The sequence below is a fragment of the Diadema antillarum genome, unplaced genomic scaffold (assembly GCF_040938485.1).
Source record: "Diadema antillarum isolate AM-2024a unplaced genomic scaffold, OU_Dant_1.0 scf00000053, whole genome shotgun sequence".
Taxonomy (NCBI): domain Eukaryota; kingdom Metazoa; phylum Echinodermata; class Echinoidea; order Diadematoida; family Diadematidae; genus Diadema; species Diadema antillarum.
The window spans coordinates 513,035-534,130 of NW_027270942.1; the positions used below are offsets into that span (position 1 = coordinate 513,035).

The 21,096-nt window shown below is 39.3% G+C and overlaps 1 protein-coding gene across 2 annotated transcripts in view; it reads right to left on the reverse strand.

The window, feature by feature from the left end:
- The window catches only part of LOC139715700 (Kv channel-interacting protein 4-like), a 374,395-nt gene that overhangs the window by 55,723 nt on the left and 297,576 nt on the right, over positions 1 to 21,096 (reverse strand). For both annotated transcript variants that reach the window (XM_071627251.1, XM_071627250.1), the window contains exon 2: positions 9,410 to 9,534. In XM_071627251.1, coding sequence (XP_071483352.1) covers positions 9,410 to 9,534 — 125 coding nt within the window. The remainder of the gene's footprint in view (positions 1 to 9,409; positions 9,535 to 21,096) is intronic.

A 21,096-nucleotide genomic window follows, 5' to 3' on the forward strand; every position in this document is an offset into this window, starting at 1 on the left:
TGAGTTTTTCATATTTCCTGAAAGAGTTATTTTTCTTCTACATTATACCTAAGTTTGGGATCATAAAATGAATGGGAAAGTGTGTTTTCAGCAGTTTTTCTACAACACCTTTTTTTTGTAGACTTGTGTGATCAGGTATGTCTTAGAGGCCCCTTTTCATTTCTTGAAAATCCTTTGCACATTCTACACTTTCAACTCTAATAACTTTTGAAAGGATGGTGCTACTGCTTTGAAAGTTGGCATGAATTATGGCCAGAATGTGTTAATAGATCATGCTCAATTGCAACTTAATCTAATAATCCCCTCATTGTTGTTGCTCCATATATTTCATCACTTTATTGATATACAAATCGAACAAAGGAATACATAAATACAAAACATAAAAGCCCAGGACATAACTGGATGAACAGAATAAGCAGGGCATATACATAAATATCACACAATGTTACAGAAGATTTACGAACATAAATACACATAACTTTGACAGAATCCTACACATATTCAAAGTGTGAAAAATATTGTATAAGCAGGCAAAAGGATAAGAAATGAGACCAGAAAGATTAGGAGTAGAAAAAAAAGGAAACATAGAAAGAAAAAAGGAGAAAAGTAAAATAGCATGAAGAAGAAGACGAAGAAGAAGAAGAAGAAAACTCGGCCAAGTGTAGTACATACATGATACACTTTTCTCTTGACGGCATTTAACATACCTATTGAATTTTAACAAACATTTGCATTATTTTGTATTCCAGTGAGTCCTATATAATAAAGTGGGGCGATTCCGCATACATAAATTATTCACAATGAGACACGGTCATTCATTCCGCGCACATTAACATAACAATAACAATAAATTTCATAAATTATTAATATCACATGAGACAACTCAGCCCCGGGGAACCGGAAAAACCCTGGAAAAGCCCAGACCCGGATGGGGACGCACCATTATTATAAACCTTTAATTTATATTCATATACATTAAAATATATATATATATATATATATGTTATAATGATAACCCGTCTCACAAAAACTCATGCCCGACAACAAACCCTCCCGAATATCAATCCGATACACAATTAATCCAGTGGCCTCAACCTAAACAAAGGGCCACGGATTAATATAAAATTATGTCAAAACAATGAATTTTGACATTGCCATTTTAATTCTTCCTTAGCCGAATAAATTACAAATAAAGAAATGATTGCAAGTGACGGCAATCTGTCCCGATAAGTCTTAAAAGACACTGGTTTCCCTCACATAACTCAAAATAACAAAATGTATTCAGACTAAATGGACAAAAAGAAAAGCCCTTTCCAAACCTCAAGCCAGAGCCCACCCGACGGCATAACACACCCATCACATAGAGCAATGAACTCGACTAAATGCAAACCCTACACACATCTCAACTATACTTCATAATTATATGTTATAATGATAGCTCGTCTCAGAAAAACTCATGCCCGACATCAAGTCCTCCCGAATATCAATCCAATACACAATTAATCCAGTGGCCTCAACCTATTATAAACATTGGGTCAAAAATTAAAATTGAATTATGTCAAAACAATGGATTTTGACATCCCCACTTTGGTTCTTCCTTAGCCGAATAAATTACAAATGAAAAAAAAAAAAAAAAAAAAAATGATTGCAAGTGACGACAATCTGTCCCGAAAAATCTTAAAAGACACTGGTTTCCCTCACATAACTCAAAATAACAAAGTTTATTCAGACTAAACGGACAAAAGAAAAGAAAAAAAAAACCCTTTCCAAACCTCAAACCAGAGCCCATCCGACGGCAGAACACTCCCATCACATAAAGCAATAAAGTCGACTATGTGCAAACCCTACACACATCTCAACTACTTCATAATTATATGTTATAATGATAGCCCATCTCGGAAAAAAAAAAAAAAAAAAAAAAGCCCTCCCCGAATATCAATCCGATACACAATTAATCCAGTGGCCTCAACCTAAACATTGGGCCAAGGATTAGAATTGAATTGTATCAAAACAATGTATTTTGACATTCCCACTTTGGTTCTTCCTTAGCCGAATAAATTACAAATGAAGAAGTGATGGCAAGTGACGACAATCTGTCCCGAAACGTCTTGAAAGACACTGGTTTTCCGCATAACGCGAGAAATTTCTTCAGCCTTTGCACATTGTCATTACTAACAAAGCCTGTTTTTTGTCCCATTCATTGCACAGCTAACACAGCTTGGTAAACATTAAGTGCTTGAATAGACCCTGTATTCACAGCCTCCTTTCTCACTTCACACTTTTCCAGAGTGTGTACTTTCTTTGCAATACTTAGATAGGCTAGGAGAATCTATATGAATCGAGTTATGCATCATTTTAAAGCTTAGAGTCTGCTCTTTTTAGACTTTGCCCTTAACTAAAAATGTCATGTCTTCGTGTTTGTTTTGTGATGCAGGGTCACATATGATACTGTTCCGGTATTCATTCTTTTTCTTCTGTTTTTTTTTCACTTGACAGGGAATCTTGATCCATTCCTCTGCATTTTATTCCTTTCAAAGCTTACAGCGACTACAACCACAAAACTGTTGTTTATATCTTTTTCCAGTAAGAACAGGGGAAGAATTACATGTGCGCGAGGGTATCCCATTTCTCATCGACAAAAGCCGCCATTGCCTCATTTCAGAGGAATTCCAAGGTACCAGTTTAACTTTGTGGTTAACTTTCCCTCAGTTGCACGTCAGCTCGGAAACAAGCCGTCAAGAGTGTCTGACCAGACTGTGGCATGTGAAGGGTTTTCTTGCATTAATTTCTCCTGAGCGGATATCATGACTTGGTGAAAAGATTCAAGCACATGTATATTGAAGAAGCTGCACTTCTTTTTTTCAGAGAAAGAAGTATGCATAGTGTAGAGAGAAAAAAAGCCACAACTGTATCAAATATCACTCTTGAAAAGTCGGATTTGTATAAAAAACAACAGGATTTGCAACGGTTGTATATATAGTTGTCCACTCACAATGTTGATCAAACATTTTTGTCATTACAAAGTTTTTAAACAGCTTTTCATTAAAGAGGTGAATGTGAAGCTATGCATGTGTGTCACTCAAATGTACGGATTGTTTGAGTCTGTAGATGAGAAATAAACTATCTCTAATGAGAACAGTCTCCTCATACAATGTAAGGAATGTATATCTCAATGCAATTATTGCTCAATTTTGAGAGGGAACATGACTTCTCTACCCCCAAATTACCATGACTAGCACCACATGAGATCAACTGTCATATTGCACGGATAAACAATTGATTAACAGATTTACACACTGTACTACTTAACAAATCTTGCATGCATTTATGTAAAGCTACTTTCAGAGGATTACTGGAAAAAAGGACAGAGATTTTCCTGGGATGGACCAAAGTCCTTTCAATCCTCTGACAGGGAAGAATTAAAATTCAAATCACCATTAAATGCTAACCTAAGATAAAAGGGGAGCACTGAGGCAAAGCTAGTGGATATTGCATCTTCCAATATGGTAGATTATTAACTTGGCAAGATGCCAGCAGTGAGCTGCAGCACAGCCAAAGGCAATTCTCAAACCTGGGTACATGACATAGGACCTACATATTTCATTTATCTTCTTTAACATGACATTTACACTTTTGAATAACAGAACACTGTATTACCACACCTCAACAACATTGTAAATATGCATACTGAAGAATTTACTCCCTTGATCTCTAAACAAATGGCTAATTTGTGATTTTTTTCTGTACTAATGAAGTAGCACACACATTCCTGTATGGGTGGGACTAGAGTGAATCAGAGTGCATGAAACACAAAGTTCCATCTCTCCTCTGGGTTTTGCCTTGCCCTACAGTAATATAAACTCACATTGATTTTGTGAAGATTACTTTTTATAAGACAAGATGCAGAGAAGGGGACAGAGAGGAAGAAGAGGAAGGAGAGGAAGAGAAAAATAATGAAATATGAAAGAAGAAAGAGAAAAATTGAGGCGAACATTCAGCAAGACCTTTTTTTCTGTAACCTATCTATTCATTTTGTTTTATTTATTTCATGTTGCAGGGTTGGCCATAAAAAGAGTTTCATATTTGTTTACTTCATATCTCCAACCTCAATTCCTTGGGCCTCATCCCCCTTCCCCCCTCACGCCCCCACCCGCACCTCAACACATGACATGATGCCCCCCCCCCAAATTAGTTTAACGTGTGACTCAACTTGTAGGGGAAGACTCTGACACGAGGGCAGGACCTACTTGAGCTAGGAGTCCCTCCTCTCACTGAGCCATCAATATTTGATCTATTCTCTCCTGAAAAATTTCTCCCTCCCATGGGTAGTGCTGCGAGAACTTTTTGCTTCCTTTTTTTGTGGGGGGGGGGGGCAGTTATTTGCACTTTGCCCCACTTCTCTCGCCATTAGCTGCTGAAAAGTCAGCGAAAAATCAGATGCATGGTGGGGAGGGAGCTGTATGACATGCCGTGATTATATCTATAAGGCATGGAGTGCAACCATCCTCCTTATTTTAGAAGATAGCAACCCATCATGTCTTCTGGTAATATTACTGCAAAAATCATCACATTATCCTCACTGCAACTCTGAATTTTTGACTGCCTATCCATTCTTGGAGAATAATTATAAGAAATAGGGTAAATTTCATTGAATTGGTACAAAATCTGATGAAATAATGTAAAAATTTTGAAAATTTGATTTAGACGCATTAAATTGTAATCTTTTAAAATGTGATGTCAATTCATGGATCAGTTATAGATTTTAATTGCCAGTTGAAAGCCTCTTGATAATTCTACCATAATCCCCTTATCATCGAATACTCTCATTTCTATGCCATAACGGCTGTAGTTATTTATTCATTTATTATTTTTGATTTTTTTGCTTGCTTGCTTGCTTGCTTGTTTCAGTTGGGGGGGGGGGGGGGGTATGGCACATGTGAAGCAAGTTTGCTGAAGGTTAATTTGAAACCTGCAAACAAAACAAGCTTAAAGCAGCACAACATTTAGAACAACAGTCCTTAAATGTACTTTGCAGGTTCTGTAGGTATGCACTTCATGAATTGCCAGTAAAAAGCATAGTTACATACACTCTGCAGGTTGTGGGCTGGCTAACCAATCACTAGCCATTAATCTGTATCATAAATGCACTATGTGTGTCGGCAAGTAGGAGACAGTTGCTTAGAATCATATTTAGATGAGAATCAGTTGAAATATTCAGAGTCCAAGCATTTCCTGACACTGGTAACAGATACAAAACAAAAGATTATCAGAAATGTTAATTATGTTGTTATGGAAACAGATGGAATATCATTTGAATACCTGCAACCGTGAATCTATCAGAGTAAATTATAAACTGTACATTACTTCTTGACATCACTTGTTGTGATTATTCAAACTTTCATCCAATCACCAATCACCAATCTTGCAGCCAGATTGCTATCATTATAAAGAATATAAATACTATCATTGAAGTGCCTGTTACCATCCAAAAAAGAAAGGATGGATTTATTGATTTGACATTGTGAAAAAGATGGAGATGCAAGAAAGAGACAAAGTGAGGAGAAGACAAAAAATAGGAAATCTTGGAGGGCTCCGGGGAAATATTCGACAGGTGTGAGTGGAATCCCCGTAGCAAATATTTGGTCTTGCAAATAGAAATCAAAAGTGCAAAGCAATAGTGCAATGCTGCTTTTGACAAAAGTTTATTGAACTTGGAGGCTTGTCACACTTGGGGGGGGGGGGGGGGGGAGAGGACAAATGCAAATGACTAGTCACCAACATGTCTGAAATGGCATAAATATTAATAAGTATCAATGATGTTGACATTGGCCAGAGAAACTATCATATTGGAAAAGCTCTTCTTTTTTTTATACCATTTCTATTTCCTGCCTCAAATGGGATCTTTGCTGCAACAAATGAGGGGTGTGACATTTGCGATTACATACTTTGACACATCATGCATGTCACGCTCGGAAGGTGGGAAAACAAATTCACAAATGCACCCATTAGGAACGACCTGCATTAATGGATTAAGTCCGATGGTAGCAACTACGGATTGGCAATGCTCTTCTGACGTTATAATGCCTTAGTGGTTGCATCTAAAACAACAGAGAGAGAGAGAGAGAGAGAGAGGGAGCGTAATTCCCTGCAAGCGCTCATTGTCAACTCCAAGATTGCGCTCGGGTGATAAAACTTCCTCCGTTACCATGGACACTCGAATAAATGACTGTGTCGTGATTTATACCGGTCGTTAAACCCATGCCCGTGGAGAAGAAGATATGCCCGTGCCACGCACAGGGATGCAAGACAAAGGGCAGTGCAGCAGGGATTGACTCAGAGGTAGAGACTGGGAAATATCTTATGGATTTCCTGACAAGTGCCTCCTTCTCAGAATGAGAAAATTTGATGAGAAATTACACAAGATTTTGTACATTTCTGTCAACAAGCCTGAAGTGGGTGTATTTTCAAAACTCTTGTTCCACAGTGTGGATGTAACCTGCCTTTGGGTTTTATGGAATCAAAACCTTGAGCAAACAGAGCATTCTCTTAGTGTTTCCATTTTGCATGACTTCTTTGGATAAACTTTTTAGGATATATTCAGCCCCAAATGTGACATCTTCAGTCATACCTTTACAGCATATATCATTTATTCTTTCTAGCCTGTCCCTCTGTCGCTTACAAAACATATTTTTCATTTTCCGTTTTTGTGTCGGTACTTTCATGCATTATCTGGCCACAAGCAGTAGCATAAAAAACTTTATCTTTTAAAACATCTTTTTTTCAGAGAAAGAAACAGAACAAGAGAGACCTCCTTCCTCTGCCGATAATTAGATGGAACAACAGCCACCCATCTCCCCTCCTCAGAAGAATGTATCGATTGTAGGGTTATATCGCCCTCCTGCCAGCCATCCGATACCCCTTCTCTCCTCCCCCCTCCTTCCTTCTACCTTGATCGCCACAGTATCTTGGGGCAGTGTAGATACATCAAACCAGAATTTGAAGGTGGGCCATCAGAACAAACACCGGGTTAGAGGGCGAACGAGGAGACAGAAAGATAGAGGGAGAGAGGGGATGAGGAATTGAGAGAAAGAAAGAATAGATAGGAAAAGAGAAAGAGAGAAAGGGAAGAGAAAATAAAGAATGAGATAATGAGACAAGGAAGGCGGGAAGATAGGAGAATGAGACAACAACTACTTCAAAGGTCATGCAGGAATGGGTTGTTTGGGAAATATAAGGTAGTGTTGGGTAAAATAATCAGGGGACATCTAGATATTGAAAGAGCGGGGACCCAAGAAACCTGATCACTCATTAAAACTGAATGATATACGATAAAAGTGAGGAACAAGTGATGGAAAACAGAACAAACAAAAATCGGGAGAAGAAGGAGAAAGAAAGATACGTGTGGTATATTGGAATGAGAGACAGATAGACATATAGAAATAGATAGATGGGAAAAAAATAGAAAGTAAGGTAAGGGTATTTACAAGGTGAGAAAATATGAAAACAGGAAACGGGAAAAGAAGTGGAAGGTAAATTTGCAAAGCTCAGAAAGAAGAGAAGACCATAAACATAGGTAGGAGATAAAAACAAAGTAAAAATGGAGAGAAAGAGGAGGGGGGGGGGGGTGGGAGGAAAAAGGAGAGAAGAAGTGGAGAAAAATTGGGGGCAATGGGGCCAACAACGAGAACGCTACACAGCATCCTGTATTGTGAAAGTCAGGGATGGATCAATGTTTTCCCCAAATCCATTATTCATGCCAGTTATCCTTCTTCCTCTTCTTCCATGCGCCCCTTCTCTTCCTCCTCGCGCAAGACACAGCCGGCCTCCAACAGCTCCCTTCCATAATTCATACCTCAAATGTGTTGGCAAGAAACAAAAGGGGCCCAATCTTGAGAAACATTCCTCCTCCTCCTCCTCCCCTTCCTCTTCCATGTCCCCCCCCCCCATCTTTCAATGCTCTAGCTTCCATAATTTGTACCTGAATGTGTTGACAAGAAACAAAAGGGGCCAATCCTCAAGAACATTCCCCTCCATCCCCTCCCATTCATTCAAAGCTCCCTTCCATAATTCATACCTAACTGTATTGGAAAGAAACAATTAAACCCACTGAGGACGAGTCCCAAGTATACTCCGGCAGGTGTCTATGGGAAATGCGTGTTGTAGCAAAATGAAACCGTCCTCAATGGGTTAAAGGGGCCAATCCTGAGGAACATTTCTCCCCTTGCCACTCCCTTCTCCCCCTCCCCTTCTGCTCCTTAAACATCACCCCAAGGGGTCGTGTCTGCAGTGTTTCGTCTGGACTGGGATGCTACCTTTCTTGCGGCTAAGTGTGACCTTCTGCAGGTCGAACAAGAGGCACTCTCACGTCCTTGACAATGCTTGGTCTTGGTCTAGTATCTCTCGTCATGTTGGCATCATGTTTGATCAGTCCTCGACTGCTATTCTGGAGTAATCTCATGATCTACTCTCACAAGTTGGTAAAATGGCACAAGTAGGTAAAATGGCCCAAACCAGAACATCTCCTTGGTTTCAACTACAATTTTGCTGATATCATATGGGTTAACTTTCAATGACTTTTCTTTGTTTTCTTTCTAAATTACAATTTTATGTAAAAATTTTCTTAGTGTTCCTGTCTGTGTTCACAGACAGAAAAGAAAACGCTTCCAAACTCTTCATCAACTAATGATTTTAATTCAAATAGAATTGAATTGATTTGAATCATCATATATGTGTGTATTCTCACAACCCCATCACACATCAAATTCAATATTGCAGACATCAACACACGCTTGTGCAAAAAATATTCATTATAAACCATGCACACACACAATCATATGTACACACAGTCACAACATATATTTGTGTGTACGCTCACAACCCCACCACACATCAAATTCAATACTGCAGACATCAACACACACTTTTGCTAAAATATTCATTATAAACCATGCACACACACAATCATATGTACACACAGTTACAACATATACTGTAGAACCAGCTATTTTTGTGTACAGATATTTTCGCAAATTAGGTCACAGACATTTTTGTGAGATGTTGCTTTGGCAATTTGACACAAAGGCTTGTCCCAAGTGTGCTAATTCCAGTCTAATTGCAATATTTTTACCTGTGTGGGCCAACAGTGATTCGCAAAATTCATAAAATTAAACCATCATGAAAATAATAGCTCTGACACTTTTCTTGTGCTAAATACTCATCAAAAACTGTAAACACACAGACACAATCAAGTATATGTATACTCCCAGATGGGGTAATCAGAAAAAAAAAAATGAAGCACACTTCATTCACACATACAGACACATAGTAAAAGCCTTCCTCAAATAGGGACTTGAACCCATGATCTCATGACAGCAGTGGCTACTGACCACCCATCCGTTTGGTATCTTACCTGTTTGAAGCCTCTATACATCAGCTGCAGCTCCTTCTTGGAGAATTTGGTCATCTTGCAGAGTTTGTCTAGACCCTCTGGCTTGTAGCGCACTGTCTGCATGTCAATGTCCTCCAGATCATGGTCTGAAACGGGTGAACGAAAATTCAAACAAAAGTAAGATGTCTTGCTATCTGTTTAAAAGAGCATGTTTGCCACCTCACATTAGCATGGTACAACAATTTGCTACAATCTGTATTTCTCCATTACAAATGTTCATGCACAAAAAGTGAGACTGGTTTTTACTGACCCAGGGAATGAACCAGTTCAGAAAATTCTGGTTTGTTTTTTTTTTTAAGCAAAATTTTGCTTCTTCTACTTTGAACTCATAATACACTCATAATTCAGATCAAATTCAGACAATAACCTGTTGCAAAGGCAACGCTGGCTTCTACACCTTTCCTTCATTTATAGCAGCTTTGATTTTTGAAGCTGAATGGAAAAACAAACCACAGGAAAGGCTCAGCAGTAGAATGAAGGAAACATGATTGACTGAAAAGGTTCAAGAGGCCATATGATGAGGATAAGACAGATGAATCAATTTCCCACCATATTTTCATTTTTATGAGCGACAGGAGTGTCAGTAAGGCTCATTTAGAATCTCATTATTCTATCCTTTGCACACAGATTTACAAAATATCATTAAAAAGAATGCCTACTTCACGACAAAGTAAGTACTGTTATTTTCTAGGACAGTAATGAGAAGATAAGAATCAGGTTAAGATGGTGAGATCAAAGAAACAGAAAGACTGGAGGAGGGTTGAGAGAAGGAGAGACAAGGTGACTGCATCAGTTTCACAATCTACAAGTGTCACTGTTATGTAAGACAGTAAATTATCCTAACACGAGTTTTTATTGAGTATCTTTTTTTTATTTCATGCAATTCACATATTACAATTATGAAAAAGTGGATGAGCCTAATCCTTTTTTTTTTCAATTCTAAATGTGCACAATACATACTGTATAAATCATTCACTTCATATCCATCATTGCACAATAATAAAGCATTTTCAAGAAAACTGATGAAAATGCAATACATTAGAAGGAAGTACTGTATTGGACAAAATACATAAACAACAAACTTGCACACTCTCACAGACAACACACACACAGACACACACACAGAGACACACACACAGACACATACACACACACACACACACACACACACACAAAGGACAGTGTAATGCCCTCTGGGCAAGACTCGACTGACAAGGCCCCTCCGAATGTTCTTTATTGTGCCCAAATGGGTCGTTGCGCATCACTCCGTGGGGGCAGTGTCCAGACATGTTTGGTACCTGATCTGCATTCAAGTTTTTAACAGGGGGTGGGGAGGGGGAGGGGCGATCAGAGCAGACTTTTATGGCAACTCACCATATTGACTGATAAACTTTCTAAACTTTTCTGTTCTACACACAAGCAAATTTAGAATATTTTAAGAACTGTAGGTACAAATAACAGAAATCATTAATGCATTTTAATTGTATTAATATCAGTAAAAGGGGAGGTACATCTAGCTACAAAACTACTATATTTTGGATATATCATGCAGTATACTCCTACAAAATTTGAGATGGTGAACCTCTCGTAGAGGGGTTCTACTGATAATTGCTGAGTCAATGTGGTATTGGTTGGGCATCATAGATGCAGTTTGTCACAAATGTTGACTTTATCAATAAATGAATCCATATGAACATTCATATGAGTGTATGGAATTTTTAGGGTATAAAGTCAGTAAATAACATCTGGACAATGAGGTACCTGGCACAAATCATATCTATTTAGATTATAATTATCATAATTACTACTACTACTGGTGTAATTTTTATCGTTATCATTATTAATGCCTCTGTGATCAATATCAATATCATTTTCATTGTCATTTCCATTATCATATGGCATCTGTACCGTAAGTCATATCTAATAAAATTACAAACATACAATACAATATTTGAACAATATATGTACCAGTAAATCACAGATCGCAGACACATAATCTTTCAGAAATGTTTTAGCATCTCTGCTTCATACAATCAATCCAAATTACTGCTCCCTATCCCCCCCCCCCACCTCCGCACCTTCTGCTCTACACATGAGCATCAGTAGTCTATAATTCCTTCAATCACTCATACAAAATGAACTGGCCCAGCGTGGGTTGACCTTGCAGGAGCCCAAATCTGCGCATGTACCGCAGTGCATGCGACTAAATGGCACGTTTTGGGGGAGTGCATTGAATATGATCTGTTGTCAGCAAGTTACTGGGCATAATTAGAGCGATATTTCACACCAAAACAGGAGGTGCACTGGACGTATCACTGCCCATATTTCCTAGCTGTCTCTTGCATGTATGCGAGGACTCCGGAGAATAGAGGAGGATAAGTAATAAGCCTACATGTGTGATTCTCTTCATTGTGATTGCATGGTCAAACTTGATGAGGATTCAGGCAAAAGCAGGATGTAAAATGGGTGCTACGATCACACAGCGCCACCATATCGACCTATCTCTCTCCATCTACATGACCATACCATTGGGATTTGAAATTTCATTAACTGGCAACCTGCAGGGGGAAAAAAAAAAGAATGAGAAAAGGGAGAAAAAAGCCAGTGACGGTGGCACAGAAGCATCTGAAACCCTACACTGCTTGACACGCACAGAGTTATCGGCGCAGGAGAGGTTGAATTATCCAGTGGGATGCGTTTCGCTCTGCTTGACTCTCTTGTGTGCATCTTTACCACGATGGCTCGGGCGCTCTCCTCCTAACGTTTCAAGCGATGGGAGGGTGATGAGAAAATCACGCCTCATTCAGAATATTGCAGCACTTGAGACGACCACATCTGTGGATTGTCAGTCCTTGCGATCAGAGTGACAATGGCAGATTGCATGAATCTTAAACTTCCTTGTCTAAGCAACTTCCATTAACCACTTCCATTCTGAATTCTGAAATCCCTATAGACTTAATACATAGGCCACCAGGTTCCCGTATGGAATGGGTTTATAAAATATCTCAATATTTCTGTACTCATCTTTACGTAGTGATGACAATAGCAATAATTATGATGATAATGTTGATTACAAAAAAAAATGGTATGAGCTACATTATTCCATGGTGTCCCTGAGCTTAAATGGATTATACCAGGACTGCAATTTATGTGTGAAGAAGATAGCGATAATGAAAACTGAAATCATGAAAATATCAATAATAACAAACACAACAATGATAGCATTAATTACAATGGATATCTAATCTGTAATGTCTGTGATTGATCAACTAGAAGGCAGACAAGATTTATCGCTCATTTTGAAATATTAAATCTAAAAGTCAGAGCAGTGAATACGACCGACAAGTGATGTAGGTATCAATAATGACTGGCTGCAAAGAAGTTAGAACAAGAAAAAGAATGAGAGAGAGGGGTTGCGAGCTCACTTGATGAAGCGCTTCTCCAAATGTGTTTTGACGGATTATTGGCAATTAACTGGAGTATGAAATCCATTTAACTATTTTTCGTGGCAGGGGCAGGTTGCACTTGATTTTCAATTCACAGTCCTGCGATTCATCAGCAGAGAGGATAGCTTGAAATCTGGAGGGTCGTGTCAGGGACCTCTATCACTGCCTTTTTCCTGCAAAGGGTGCACTTTTCTTGTGTCTGGTTGCTTATCTAAGACAGAGGGTGAGGGAAGTGATGCTTATTTTTCTTTCTTCGTGTCGTAACTTTATGAAACTCTCATGGCTGTTGGTTTGAATTAACTCTATCCAGCAGAGTTGTCCTGAACACGGAGCAGAATAGACTTTCTTTCTCTTTTTTTCTTCACTTTAGAAAGGCACAGAATGAATGAGAGTCAATCACAGCTCATCTTGCAGGAGTAGATTCCATATTTTTCACTCGAGTTTTGCCCACTGCATGGCTTTTCACTTGCATGCCAGGCACGTTTCTCGTGCGTCAGACGGAAATTAGTGAAAAAGTCGATTAGCAAGTTCTGAGAATGCGTATCAAGAAAGCAGTGACTCTAATTTTTGGTCATTACACTGAGATGACATTTATAAGTAGTCCCTTGGGATTTCTTTGTTTCTCTGTCCGTGGCTCCAGGCTGGAAAGCATATGCAGTATGTCCCCCCCCCCCCCCAAAAAAAAAAAAGATTACACATGGATTTTTGCATTGATAACTTTCAATATGATTAAACTGTCTGAGTGCTATTTCAGAGTCTTAAGATATAACATCTTACCTATATTTTGCAGAAAACTCCAGTTAATTTGGTTAAGTGGTTACAGAGAAATGTGGATCGTTGTAAAGCATATCATGGGTCTGATTCTTCCAACTCTTGGAGCTGCATATTAACGTGTGAACACAATGGACAGAACTTGGAAGGAAGGGATTCCTGACATGCTTTATAAAAATCCTCATTTGTCGGGGGGGGGGGGGGGGGGGAGGTGAAGGGGTGGGGGAGGGGAAGGGTTGATGGGGAAGATGAGAAGGAGGAAATGAAAGAGGACAAGGATGGTAGGGTCTCATGTGTTCGGATGTCACTGTCACTATTCAACCTATCCAAACATTATATTTAAATGGTGTTTTGAGATGGTGGCGTGCAGCAGGCTGATATTTTGCTCCAAGTCTAGATTACCTACATGTCTCCTGAAACCATCTACATCCACCATGACATATTTTTAATGTACACTAACTACTTGCGCTCAAGGAAAAATGGTAAACTACCCGTCAACCATACATGACTCCCGTCTTTGCCACGTCACTCTCCAGCACAATCAAATTACAACGTGCATTAAATACACAAAGGAGAGTACACTTTCTGCTTCTTGTCGTTAAAATAGACGTATGTGACAAATTGCTTCTTTCAGTGCAGAAACTCCTATGTGCCAAAGGGAGACGAGGAAAAAAAAATGAAGTCTATAAAGTTCAATTGGAAACGTACGAGTACTTGGAGGAGAGGAAAAAAACAAAAATTGCCAGAATGTGCCACAATCGAATTGAATAAGGATTTAATTGCCAGAGTCTGATCCATGAGGGGGGAGAATTGGCAAATATATTCCAAGCGGTGAGTAGAATTTCTCGTATATCTCTCGCAACCGAACAACCGTGGGGGCAACTTTCGAGCCGGGTGGGCACGTCTTATTTGATTAGACACGACAACGGGCACGGACCGCCTGTCTGCATCACGTGTCAGCTTCAAGAGATTGGAAATGACATTGATGATTTGTGAGGTTCACTTGTGTGTGTGTGGGGGGGGGGGGAAGAAAAATATCCGACAGCAACAACTGCATCATACCGCAAGAAAGTTCACCAGCAGACAACTGCAGTAGAATGTTCAGAATAGAACCCAGTGAGGAGAATGTAAAGATAGTAAATATGGGGTACCTGGATAATATGAAGTCTATATCGTGTATGGAATGTATTCTAGTGATAAGGCAGTGTGTGAGGGTAGAGGAGAAAGTTGAAGGAGTTCTGAAATAGTGGAAAAAAACAAAATAAAAAACCATCCTTATGGGAAGAGACAGAGAGGCTGATATATGATTGACTGTGACTTGCAGAACATTTATGTGACACGTATAAGAAACCAGCTTATTGCATTGTGGAACAATTAATGAGCCAGCTGATGTACACTGTATGGCAACTTATGGCTCGTGATCTTTCGGCAGTAAATTTGTGTCCATTGCACTTGCCTACACAAGATGCTCCATCGTATGTCACTGAGATGTGTATCTCACGCAAAACACAAATGGTGCATCTTGCTGAGATCCCTCGATTCAACAAGATCCTCTCCCACCTCTAATGTGTGTCGATTGATGAGATGCCATGTAGACACATAATGGAATCATACATCATACTTGACATCATAATGGTGTAATGAATCTGATTCACTTGATTAGGGGGTAGGGGGATAAATCATGTAAATACCGTAATCAACTATCATATCACAAATCACTGCAAAGTCCACTACACATTCTCTCCTACAACAAGTAAAACTTAATCAGCATACATTTTTTCCCCTCGATATGGCAAGTATTAATACATAGGGGAGCTGGACCATATGACGGTCAGTATGGCACACATGGACTTATGCCCCTGTAGTCTCCAACAGCTAGGCACAAAACTTATTTGAAGCAGACCTAATTGCACGGATAGATTATATGGAAATGGACCTAATTCTTCTCTAGGGTAATGATTCAATCCTCGTTGTTGACGGCCATCAGCCGTGATATTAAACTTCTCTACCTATCATCTGAATGAAGGTGACAACATGGTAGCCATGGGGTTGTACCTTATGTGGGTATGACACCCAGTATAATCATGTGACCACAACTGCCCCACGGTGATTTCCCAGGGACGGTGCATGCCGGCTCCCTTATTGGTTACAAAAACAAATCTCAATCCATATATAGTATAGCTCAGTTGGACTACGACGCAAAGGTCCCCCCGGGAAAACCAATGATGTTAAGGGGTCGTCGCGGGGGTGAATAAACTCAGGTACGTATAGGCACAGCCACACTTCCCCTACATAAGCAGGTGTCTTAATGGGTATGAGTTCATCGACTAAATGGAGTTCCTGACTCTAATCCCTCTGAAATCCCCTCCAGGAGAATGCGGTCTCATCAGGTTGAACATCTTCTTTTTCTGCAAAGTTGTCTCTGCACATGCAATTGCAAACACGATAGTCTACTGTTTTTGTAGCGTGCAGGGCATGGGACAACTTTCTTTTTTTGTCTAAACCGGAGTGTCAACGGCCGAATGTATAGAAAAGCTTTTCAGCGCCTTGGGCTATTTCCATGCCCGTGGGCGCTATAATTTCCGGTACCACATACACAGGGAGATTATATCCTCTAATACCCTCAGATGAGATTCCATGTCCCATGATACAGGAGACATTTCGAGAGAGAAAATAGCCTCAACTCAAGACCCGCATATATGTGACCCGCTACAACAAAAGGATCCTTAAGTTGTTGGAGGTCGATTTTCTGAAAATGATATGACATTGTTCCCTTACTCTAACCCTTTAACTTAATATATAACACGACTCATAAAAATACTTGGTTGCAGAGATATCAATGATTTTAAGAGAGCATGTCACGTGGTTGAAGAAATCAGCGTTTCGAGAAAACCACCGTCAAAGTTTTCCTTTCGATGCAATCATGATCAAGGGGAGGTTGAACAGTTTTCACCTCTGGACAATAGAAGGTATAACCCTAGCAACCTCCGTGATGTTAATTCAAGCCTAGTGCCAGCGGTCTAACACCAGTGATTGGGCATTGTGTGAGCTTTACACTTCGGTTCCCTCGTTGCTAGGGCGCTAAATCCAAATCTTCGGACACGTTTCTGTTCTGTTGAAACTCAAAAAATCATGGCCCAGAAAAAAGCTAATTCCTTTCCATTCCTTTGATCATTTAGCTTCAAAATTTTGGCAGATGATATACGAAACATGAGAGTACACAATTATGTCAAAAACAGAAAGTGGATGGTTTTGGCGATTTTGCTGGCCTCACTTAAAGCTTGATTTTCTCGGCTCAGCCATCAGCGACTTTAGGATCCTTTTGTTGTGGCGGGTCACATACTGCATCCTCTAATACACTCAGATGAGATTCCATTTAACATGATACAGGAGACATTTTGAGGGAGAGAATAGCCTCAACTCAAGACTGGCATATATATGCTGGATTGGGCACTAGGTACATATATCGGGCTTGAAGAAAGACTAGACTGAATGATGCATCAGCTGTACTGATTTGAGATACTGGTATGAATGCACATCACTGCTAAGATGTGGGGTAAGAGCAGGATGACTGGGTAGCATTGAAATAGAATTGATGTCATATGCACAGCAAAGTAACCAATAGCCCATTTCACTTTAATTTGCTTACCAAGAAGTTTCCCATGATAGTGTTTCACTGTTTTTGCATTGTATACAATTGTTTTAAAAATAACAAGTATCTCTATTTGCATGTATTTTGTAACAGCCATTTTATCTGTACTGAAAATAAATTAGGTGTTATACTAATACTGAAAATGTTATCTCCCTCTGTGCATCTACAGGAGGGTGAAGTTGCATTCTAATGCTGATCACAAAGATCTTGGTAACTCAATTCCTGCGTACCTTCACAGTGCGGGAGTATACACATTAAAGCTGGATGATCGCCAAAACAAGCACACATTACGCATAACCCCGCATGTGATGTGAACCGGCATCTCCCCGCGCACATATGTACACAGTAGGTCAGACACGCCAAGATTTATGATGTTTACTATTTCACGTCCATGGACGCCACATGCATCTTCGCGACATTTGAGGAAGAAAGGGCAAGCAGCTTACGAGGAAACTGGGGTAAACTTCTGACCCCTTGGTGTGACAAACGGAAATAAATATCCACCGTTTTTGTGATGTGACGCACAAACCGCATGACAGTCATCTTCTCCAGAACAAATCAGACTGTAACGCAGCATTGATTGCCAGTGTCAAGATTAATTTCTATCAATTCTATTTACACTGTTACAACCACTCAGGATCAGCTATTGACTGAGGTAAGAAGAAGTGGCAGAGTATAGATTTTTGGAAACCGAAATTCTGTGGTCCCAAGTCATCACTCTACTGTGCTCACCTCAGTATAGATGTACATCATCCAAAACAGCTTGTATCTCTCAGATAGAGTAAAACAAGCATGGGTGGATTTCAATTGAATACACAGTATGTAGGTGTCAACAGACAAAAAAACTTCAGTGATACATGAGGCATGTATCTAAAGGGAGTCTTATTTCTTGTCATATGCAAATTGGATTTTCAGACCCAAAAGACTCAAAACTTCATTTCTGTAAGGCTACCCATCATCATAATTGGAAATACCTTCATTTTATAGCAACTTTTCTCAGTTATATTGCTATTGCTAAAATGAAGACAAATATTCCACTTTTGTTTACATTGCTTACTTGATGAAATCACATCATTTTTTTACCCTTTCCAAGTATATCTACAAGGAAAGTCTAAGAAATTGAAGATGATATTTTTACATACCATATATGCTACTATCAACAGTAGTTTTTTTTCAGATTTGAACAGATATGGTTGCATTTTATACTGTTCATGATTTTGCCATGTTCACAATAACAACTTATATTCCTAAGCTGGGTTGGAATACTCTAGGCATGACTGTGGCTATATACACATATCACAAGTACCTACTGAACAAAAGTTTGTACTTTGTGTGTGTGTGTGTGTGTCTGTCTGTCTGTCTGTTTGTGTATGAAAGAATGATAGAGAAAGAAAGTGAGAGAAAGACAGATGGAGAGATAGACTGACAAACAGACAGACAGCGGGAAATTTATGCAGTGCTATAACTCATGTTTACGTCTTCCATGGGCAAAAACCGATTTGCGAAAAAATATATTCATGTCAGACGGCAGTAAATGTCAATGAAAGCCATAACATTTAAGGACACATCATGCTTCTTCACCAGATAACAGACATACATTTTTCAGTGAATGATAATGGCAAAATGCTGACTTTGCTGCAGAGTGACGCCCCGGGGCTCCATACTTGTTTGTGGAATTATGCATTAGAAGGCTAATCACATCATCGTTGCCATGGAGACGGGATGATTCACCTTGTTTTCTTGATGTTGTCGCTGGTTTCAGAAGGCTCGGTGGTTTGCAGAAATCCTTCTTTCCATCTTGTGAAAAATTGTATGGATAGATATAGCTGAGTCTTTGTAGTGTTGTGGCATGAAAAAAAAAATTGTGGAATCAGAATACCACATTACTCTCTACATATTATCATATGCATATGAAAAACAAATATATATGTTTTTCTGTTCTTATTCTGTGGCATTTGTTTAACTTTTCAAACAGTTGCATGGATATCTTGAACAAAGACAGTGCTATGTCTTTTACTTGCATTTGGTTTTATGCGAGAATAAACTGCAATTTGTTATGATGAAAAAACCACTGTCATGACAACGATATTGACATTTGAAGAGCATTTGCCCACATGATAACGTCAATAATAACATCACACCCATTACTAAAGATTACAAATAATAATGATGATAACAATAACAGCGATACTTATGATAATGATTGACGTAAACAGCGATGACGCATCCAAAATGACAATGCAGCAATAGTGGTATCAGTGCCGGTGAAAAATAGACAGGTATACAATGTATGCCAGCTGTAAAGCTGGGTTTAATTAGGTGTTCAGTGAGTATGTTCACATCCGGGCTAGATTACAGGAGCCACTTCTGATCCTTGGCTGATCTTTCCTGTCAAGAAGTTTGACGAACTAGCGACGGCAGTTGACAGATACAGATTTTGATATGACTGACACATGATACTTCCTGTGACCTAGAGATGAGAGATGCAAAATACTGCACATATGCCGTATTATATTTCCTAGAGAGCATGATGTTTCACAAATTGGGACTTGTGTGACAATCTCAACCTTTGGTGGAATTTATTATCTCAGGAGCCAGAGTGACAAAAAGAAGCTCTTCATGTTTTGCCCCTTTTCAAGGATAGAAATTAGCCATGTCCGTCCTCAGGGTGACTATTCACTGCACTCAGGTTATGGGGCAAAAATTTGATGAGTTGTCAGTTCTGGGGTCATCAACGGACTCATGAAATTGGCAAAGCAAAAATGCAGTGAAATCTACAGGGTACACAGTACCTCTTCTCTGATACGCACAGAGGAGAATCTTATCTTCCATGTTGAATGTGACATTTTGTGATTGATGTACTTAATGTGCCTCTAATGTGACCAGAGTGCAAAACATAATCAAGTATGCTGACGTAGAGTCTTATCATATGCATTTGCTTCACATTTTTGTGAGCACCAACCACCTTTCCTGTTTTGTGTGAGTCGTTTTGGAATACATTCACTCATCACTGACTTATCTACACACAGCACGGCTATGCTTATGTTGTGCACAGCAGAAGCAACAGAAACATAACAAATGCACATCAATTTTGTATGTTCTTGCTTTATGAAAAGTCATTGAACCACAACAAGTACAATGCATTATTACTCCATAATATATGCATGACATATTCGATCGTCCTTCACAACAATGCCTCAAAACAAAAGGGATACCAGGTAAGGGTTGTGAAACAAGTTTCATTTTGCTTTTAGACATAACAAAATGTGTTCATCTTTATAATTCAAGTGTGGAAGTGTTGGATAGTGGAATGCACCATGCTTGGCCTTTGGTGAACACAGCCAGTCAACCATATGGTTTTAATGTGAAAAGGGGGTGTATATACCAGTAACTTCTGGAATATATTTGCCTCTCTAATGAAACGCATGACACAAACTGAAGGGATATGTGGCTGCCTATCATACCGCTCACTTTGGATATGTGGTATTCATTCTCTACTACTTCATTAGCATGAAAATCAGGTGAATCACCTTACATAATTATACTGGAGAAAGCATCATCTAACTTCTAAGATAACTCTGTCAGATTTATCAGAGGACCCATCCACCCTGAACAGTCCTTCAATCAAAATGCCAATGCATTCACACGACACTGTCTTCTTCTTGTTTTCATACTGTTGTTCATTCCATGGAAGACATGACATGAGGAACTCTTCTGGAACCACAAGCATACAGGCTGGCGATGAATTTAGGCACAATGATTATGCACGGCAGGTACTA